At 54.1% G+C, this 7,389-nt stretch overlaps 1 protein-coding gene across 1 annotated transcript in view; it reads left to right on the top strand.

Moving 5' to 3' along the window:
* LOC104912379 overlaps positions 1-6,953 on the top strand; it is a 7,275-nt gene extending 322 nt beyond the window's left edge. Inside the window, exons 2-4 of the mRNA XM_019618373.2 lie at positions 5-97; positions 5,834-5,905; positions 6,680-6,953. Coding sequence (XP_019473918.1) covers positions 5-97; positions 5,834-5,905; positions 6,680-6,778 — 264 coding nt within the window. The 3' untranslated portion in view covers positions 6,779-6,953. The remainder of the gene's footprint in view (positions 1-4; positions 98-5,833; positions 5,906-6,679) is intronic.
* Positions 6,954-7,389: the final 436 nt, after the last annotated feature.

Below are 7,389 nucleotides of genomic sequence, written 5' to 3' on the forward strand. Positions count from 1 at the left end.
CAAGTCCAAGTACAACCTGGTGGACGACCGGCACGACCTCCGCATCCCCCTGCACAACGAGGACGCTTTCCAGCACGGCATCTGCTTCGAGGCCAAGGTGGGCAGCGAGCGCGCGTCCCCCGGTGCTCCCCGTTCCCCAGCTCTCCCGTGATTTTCTTTTTTTGTTTCTCCGCTTGCCCCTGGGAGCCCTTTCCCCCAGACTCGGCTGCCGAGAGTTGAGTGAGTCTTTCCGACCATCCCAAAAGGGGTAGAAGCTGGCCGGGTGGGTCAGGCTGTGACCCTGCTCCTTCACCCTTCCTTAGCATCACATAGGAGCATCGGCCCTGGGGTGCAGGTGAGGTCGGGAGCCCCTTACCCCGGCTCTCCCCAATACAAAGAGCTTGCGGTGAAGAGGTGGAGGGACTGCGTGCCATGTGCTGAGCTCTGGGAGAGGTCAGCGCTGGTCCCAAGCAAACACTTGCTGTTTCCCCTTGCAAATATAAATCATCCTCGCCAGTGTGTTTGGCAGGAAGCTCTGGTGGTTTTTTTTTATTCTGGGACATCTCAGGCTCGTACTGCATTGTGGTGTCCCACGGCTCTGGTGCTTGCAGCCCAAGAGAGCTGAGCATTTGTCTGCTTTGCCCAGCCACGGGCAGGTAGCTGGGGGAAGATAGCAATGGAATTTGGAAAGCAAAGACATTAAATCACTGTCTCCATGGCTATTCATGGAGTTGCAGTTGTCACATCAATGAGCTATTCCAGTGAGTCTGGACTGGAAAAAAACCAGTCTAGAAGAGTTTCTGAGCAGCACCCATCCCTTGTATCCCATTGCCCAGAGGTGCTGGCAGGGGACAGATCTGAGCCCTGGCATCCAGTTCTGCATGGTGCCTTGAGGACAACCCCATGTCCTGCTGCTGGGCACGGGGGCTGCGTGTTCCCTGTGCTCCCAGCTGGCAGGGTCTGCAGAGAGCAGCACGGTGCAGTTGTCTATGGAGCAAACTTACAACCTGCTTTGGAACTGCTCCTGGGAATGTCTGGGTTTTTCATCCATTTCTCCTGGGTTACTGCAGCTGGTTGCAGTGTTATTGCCAGCACCTGCTGCACAGCAGCTCCCTTTTCAATCACTTTGTAGGTCTTGGCTGCTCTGCCCCTTCCCTGTCTGGCTTAGGCAGGGTGGGAGCAGGGGCTTGGGGTGAAGAGGAGGATGTGGCTTTATTGCCCGTGGTCTGCTCGCTGCTCGTCTCTTCTCTGTGGGGTTCTGGGGCGGTGCGTGTGAGTCTTTGTTAGCTCCTCTTTCTCTTATTTTGTATCCTGTGGCACACATTCATGCCAAGCACGAGCTGCATGAAGCCCTGCTCTTGAATTTGTGTATTTCTCCAGCAGCTCCCGATGCCAGATGCAGAATGCAGATGGCTTAGGCAATTACTCCATCCTTTTATTAGATTGGTGGAGATTAATTAAATGCTTACACTCCTTTAGTTCCTTTTATCCCCATGAATCTCGGGCACTGAAACTCACACAGCTCTCATTGGAGAGAGGTGCAGAGCACGCGTCCCACTGGGTGGGGAAATGGGAGGCTTGGATTTGGAGCAGAGCAACACCAAAAGGAGAAATCCATCCCTGCCAGCCCTTGGCAGGAATAATCCTGTGTTTTTGTGGGCTGGGGCAGCCCTGGGAGCTACGGGGCATTGCGAGCAGCCTGGCCTCTGCCTTCAGCTGCACCTTGCTCCTCCTCCACTTCTCCCTGATACCCAGTGTTGGTCCCATGCCCACCACCTTTGTTCTTGTTGCAGTTGGGATGTCCAGATTTGGCCCTTTCCAAGCACGGGGTGATGAGCGAATGAGGTTCTGCTGAGGGTTCTGCCACCAGGGCTGTTTGCAGCCACATACTCTGGCATAGGGATGCTCTCCAAGCAGGGCACTCTCCAAGCCTTACGGTAATCCATTGTCTGGAGATAAACCCAGTAACTGGAGAATCATGCTCCATCTTCTCAGGGAGTAGTAATGCTGTTCACTTTTTGATCTGTTTTTGCTGGCCACCTTTCTTGGCACTGAAAGTCTCCGCATCTTTGAAGTGCCTCGATCAAGCTGGTGGGAATTGGAGGAGCTGGCTTCACTTTCTGCCCATTGTGGTCAGAACTGTTGGATTAAATCAAGAGCTGGGCCTCTTGGGTGTGCTGAAGCGCTTGGATGAAAGAGCTGCGAGCTGCAGTGTGTCGCAGGGGAGCTGGCATGAATCCCCACTTGTGCAATGGTTTCCTGTTTAAATAAATGGGTATTTAAAGAATAAAGACACCTTCTGTCCACCTCTTCCCATCACGGCTCCTCCAGTTGGAGCAGGCTGAAGGGCACATGAGCCTGCTTTGTTTTCCCAAAGAGAAAACTGGGGGATGAAATCCAAGGGCAGCTCAGGTGTTGGAGAAAGAGATGCCTGGGGTGCCCATGCAGAGCCACCAGGACGTGCCCTGCCAGCAGGCCTGTGAGCAGATAAACGCGGGTTGGTTGGAGGATTGCTGCTGTTGTTGGCTGCAGGTTGGTGTGGGGATTTGGGTGGGCTTTTTTTAAAATTTTATACTCCCCTTAGAGGATCTTGGCAACCGTGCATTTTCTGTCATGTTTGTCAGTACTTTTCTCCACTTTCGTGCGTGGGAAACTGAGAATGAACCGAGCATCTGCCACTGTCTATGTTTGGAGACGGGACATGGAAGAGACTTTGCTCGGATCCAGTGTGTTCCTTCCTGCGGATCCTGCCAGATCCAGGCAGACTTGCCTGCCTGCCCCTCACAGGGCTGTGCCAGTGCCAGCAAATGTCAGAGTTTGAAGCAAGAGAGATGCAGGCACCTCCAACCTGGGCCATCCATCTCTGTGCCCTGCTGCAGGCTGCCTTTGTAGGCATTTCTCCATCCTCTGCTTGTTGGCAGCCGGGCAGTGCTGGGAGTTGGAAGCAGTTTGCTCGAAGCTCATACCTCCAGGTGCCTGGGAGAGGTTTGGCAGCAGTGCTTGGGGGTGTTGGTGCTGGCAGCTCTTGAACACGGCGCGCTCAGCAAGGTCTGCTCACCAGGAGCAAAGCTGCAGCGCGGGATTGCTCGCTGCAGGCTATAAATAACCTTGCCGAGCACCACAGAAGTTCTCCTCTGCAGCAGTGGCATATTTTTGCCATACTTGTTAAGTCAGTTTGGAGGCTGCTCGCTGGTGCTCCCAGCAAAACTCTCTGCCGGGACTTGGCAGAGCTGCAGAGAGGGGCCCTGGGGCGGCTCTGTGGCTGTGCAGCAGAACTCGGAGCGCAGTGTGTGCACAAGGATGGAGCACAGGCAGTGGTTTCCCATCCTATTGGGAGTTCATCCTCCCAGAGCCTGGCACTGCTTCCTCTTTGCCAGTGTATCACTGTGATAAAAGAGTTCCCAAACCTCTCCTCTGGGTCTTTTTGAAGGAGACAGTATAGTGTGTTCACCGCCTTCTGGCACAATGCTGTCCCACCAGCCCTGTCCCCAGTTGATGCGGACTGGCAGGCTGCAGGCTCCTGGGCACATGACTGGCCAGGGCTGGGAAGAAGAGGCTTTTCCATTGAAGTCAGCTGGCACATCAACTTTTCCATTCCTGCCAGCTCAGTTCTGCCCTGCTGGTTGTGAGCAAGCCCTTACAGGGAACAACAGGGGGTGGGATGTGTCCCCCTGGGCTGCTCTGGGAAAGCAGTTCCAGCAAGACAAGGGCTCCCACAGACCCATCTACAGGCAGCAATGATGGAATCACAGCCATGGGTTTTCCCATTGTGCTGCCCCATGCTTTGGGGTGTGCTTCCCCTTGCCTGCCCTGACACCTGGTGCAATCTCTGGCTTGACTTTTCGCTCCCATGTTACAGTGTCTATGGCAGTGCAACAGTGCAGGGAACAAAGCAGAAAAATGCTGTCCTGCTTCTCATGGGAGCTAGCACAGTAGCTGGGGAACCCAGGCAGGATTTGGGACTGGTGCCGCCTCCAGCTCCCACACCAGCAGCTCTGCCCCCGCTGCTGGCTTCTTATCTCAGGGCAGCTCTTGGGGCTGGCGAGGCTCCAGGAGGCTGCTTTGGGCTTTCCCAGCGGGATGATTCAGCCCTGACCTTTGCACGATGCTGGGCTGCGGGGTGCTGACATGCTTGCTCTTCATGAAGGCTTTCCTGGTCCCACGGACACCGCCTGGGAGGCATCCCTGTGTTTTCAGGCAGATCACCTTCTCAAGGGAATTTGCTTCTGAGGGGGCAGGAGAGCAATAAACAACCTCAAGGAAATGAAAAAACACCAAGAAAATACAGAAGCTAAATAATTTGTGCAAACATTGCAAAATGCATTTCCCAGATTTCTTGTGTTTATTTTCCTCCTGCCTGGGGAGAGCTGGTATTTCTCTGAGCTGGCAAGGGCCCGTGGGCATGCTGCCTGTCCTCCCGGGGGATGGGGAGGCTGCACAGGGCGGCCCTGCTCCCAGCAGCAGCTTTGGATGTTCCCACACCTCTTCCTCAAGCAAAGCTGAGAGCTGCGGGTAGGAGGGCTGGGGGTGCTGATAAGCACCATGCTTTCTCACGCCATCCTCACTCCTTCACACTGGAAGGCTGACCTCTCTGGTTGCATTTTTTGGGGGATACTCATCACACTGCAAGGCTTTGTCTGTTTCCAGAGTGAAGGAGAGGTGGATGGATTCAGGGCTGTGAGCCATGTGCTGAGGTGCTGTGGGCTTGAGGTCCTTGCTGCCAGCAGCAGGGTGTGGGATGTGGGCAGGATGCTCTGGTTTTGAGCAAAGTGCACCCTATGGGGTTGTTTGGTGGCCAACAGTTCCTACTGATGCTCTCCAGGCTTCATATAAAAAAGGGAAGTAAATTCATGGCAAAGATACCTCTCATAATAAAACATAAACCCTTGATTCTGGATGGGAAGAATCTGTTTAGGGGCTGTAATTGCTACTTTTGCAGTCAGGCTTTAGCTGCTGGGGTTTAGAAAGCGAGTGCTGCCTCTGCCTGTGGCTGCATCGCGGGGCTTAATTCCTGGTTGCATAAGGCTGTCCTGCACTGCCACGGCACATGATGAGCAAGCCAGCTGTTTGATGTTTATTTTTATATCCCCTCTCTTTGCGTGTCCTCATGGCATCAGCTGCCAGGTCCTGCACTGTCACCATCTGCCTGCCCACAGGATCCATTCAGGGCTGAAGGTGGGCTCAGCACGTGCTGAGGAGAGCTTGTTGTGCTCTGCACCCAGGTGGGCTCTGTGCAGCAGTGGTAGGGGTAAAGCGTGCTGGTGCTGGTTGGGGGCAAAACTCAGGGTTTTGTACAGTTCACACTTCTTCATCTTGATTAATTAATGAGATTAATCTGGCTCTTTCTTGCAAGTGGGAATGCTGTGAAGAATGAGACAATGGGTATAGATCCTTGTTTCCCTTTCTATGGTAGGAAACTTGAGCTCTGCAGCATCCAACAGGCTTCTGAACCATGTGCAGCGTACAAAGGACTGCCCCATTTTAGTCATTCAAGCTATTATAGGGTTTTCCTATAAGAAAGCCTCTTATTCTGTGAAACAGAAAGGATGCTCACATGAGGACCGGCTGAAGAAGCAAAAGTGACACAGGAGGGGAAATGTGACCGCTGTCTGCAAGCCATGCTGCAGGGCAGGGGCAGGCAGAAAGCAAGGCTGGGAAATTTAGGGCAACTGCTCTTTGTGGGGAGGGAGAGGGCTGGGAGGGTGGGAGGAGAGTTTGTTGCTTGAAGCATTTTGGGTATGGTGGGTAAAATGCTGGGCTGTGCGTGGGTGCAGCAGGGCAATGTGAGGCTGTGAGGTTCCAGAGCTGTCAGTGACATGCAAATAGGGCTAACCCGCTGTTTCTCTCCATGCAGTACATAGGCAGCCTGGATGTACCACGGCCAAACAGCAGGGTGGAGATCGTGACAGCCATGCGGCGGATCCGGGTGAGTGCTACGACTGAGCTCCTTCCTTCCTTCCCCTTGAGGTGAGGGTCACAGCCCTCCTCTTCCCACAGCTGCAATCTTCCCCTGCTCCCGCACTGAGATGAGTGCCTGGTGCAGGGTGCATCGCTGGCACCAGTACAATCAGAGGGGTGCTGGTGTTCTTTCCGGTTCCAAAGCAGCAGCATATGGCTTGTAGGAGAGGTACGTTTGTTTTCTCCTGCTGGCCTAAGAGTGTGACATTTTGGATGCTGGATGCCAGCAGGTCCGTGCCCTGTAAATGGCTATGTGCAAATGGAAGCTCTGAGTTCAAGTGACCAGCAGCACATGGGTGAGCTGCAGGCCAGCCAGCAGCAGGCTCACTTGGTGGCGAGCAGATCAGGGGATGTCAGCTGGCTCTGAAGTCATCAGGGTTCCCAAAATAGGGACAACCAGGATGCTGGGCTCTCCGGTCACATAATGCTTGGCCAGCAGCCACCGGAGCAGCTCTTCCTCTGCTCCCCTCCTGCAGAACGTGTGGCTGGGAAGTCTCCAGCCTCTCTCAGAGGGGTCTGGCATCGTGGCACAGATTTTTAGTTTCAAATTTTGGTATGTAAATAGCCCATGGGCTTTTCCCGCATGCGCTCCTGCACGTTGCCCTGCCTGCCCAGTGGCTGGGAGGTGTTTTGTTGGCGTTAGGTTTGCTCACCTTGGTTCTGAGCTGGGTTGAGGATGTCTTACACCATTGGGAGCTCTGCAAGGCTCATGGGCAGCTGGTTTTCTCTTCCTTCCTTCAAGTTCCCTGGGACCACCATTGTCCTGGGAAACGACACCTGGGATCCAGCCTCTGAAATCAGCAGCTCAGCCCCAAAGTTTCACAGCTCTACATCAGCATGAGAGGACAGGCACAGAGAGAACAACTTTGATAACTTCAGTAATCCCCCCATGTTTAAGAACAAAATAAAGCATCTCTTGTTGACCTATATGAACAAACTTAAGCACAGCCTAAATAATGTGTAGATGAAGCTCTGGATGATGGAAGGAATGCAGATTAAGGTAAAATAATGACTTCTTGTGATGAATGATGTGTTTGAAACATGTACTCGAGCTGCCTTGGTGCAGCATAACGTGGGACAGATGCAAGTTGTCAGAAAGACATGAGCTTGCAGGTGTGATGTGCCAGAGGGACTGGTGCAGAAGTCCATGGGCACTCTGTGCGGCAGCGGGCGCCCTGGGGAGGACACCCTGGGAGCCCCCATGCGCTGCCAGAGGACACGGGAGCACTGCTGGGGCTGGCTGGGCTGCAGCATCCTGGTGGGATGTCCCCCGACCTGGGGGGCACGCCGGACGCGCATAGCACGCATTGCTGGCATTCCTGCTGCCTGTGTGCTCCCTGCTCCCCCGCAGAGGCAGCCGTGCAGCGGAGCCAGATGCACTCCGAGAGCTCGGCTCTGTCTGTTTTGTGGAGCTGGATCAAGAGGGGTTTTATATGGGGAAACTGTGCAGAT

Source organism: Meleagris gallopavo, chromosome 10 (assembly GCF_000146605.3).
Source record: "Meleagris gallopavo isolate NT-WF06-2002-E0010 breed Aviagen turkey brand Nicholas breeding stock chromosome 10, Turkey_5.1, whole genome shotgun sequence".
Taxonomy (NCBI): domain Eukaryota; kingdom Metazoa; phylum Chordata; class Aves; order Galliformes; family Phasianidae; genus Meleagris; species Meleagris gallopavo.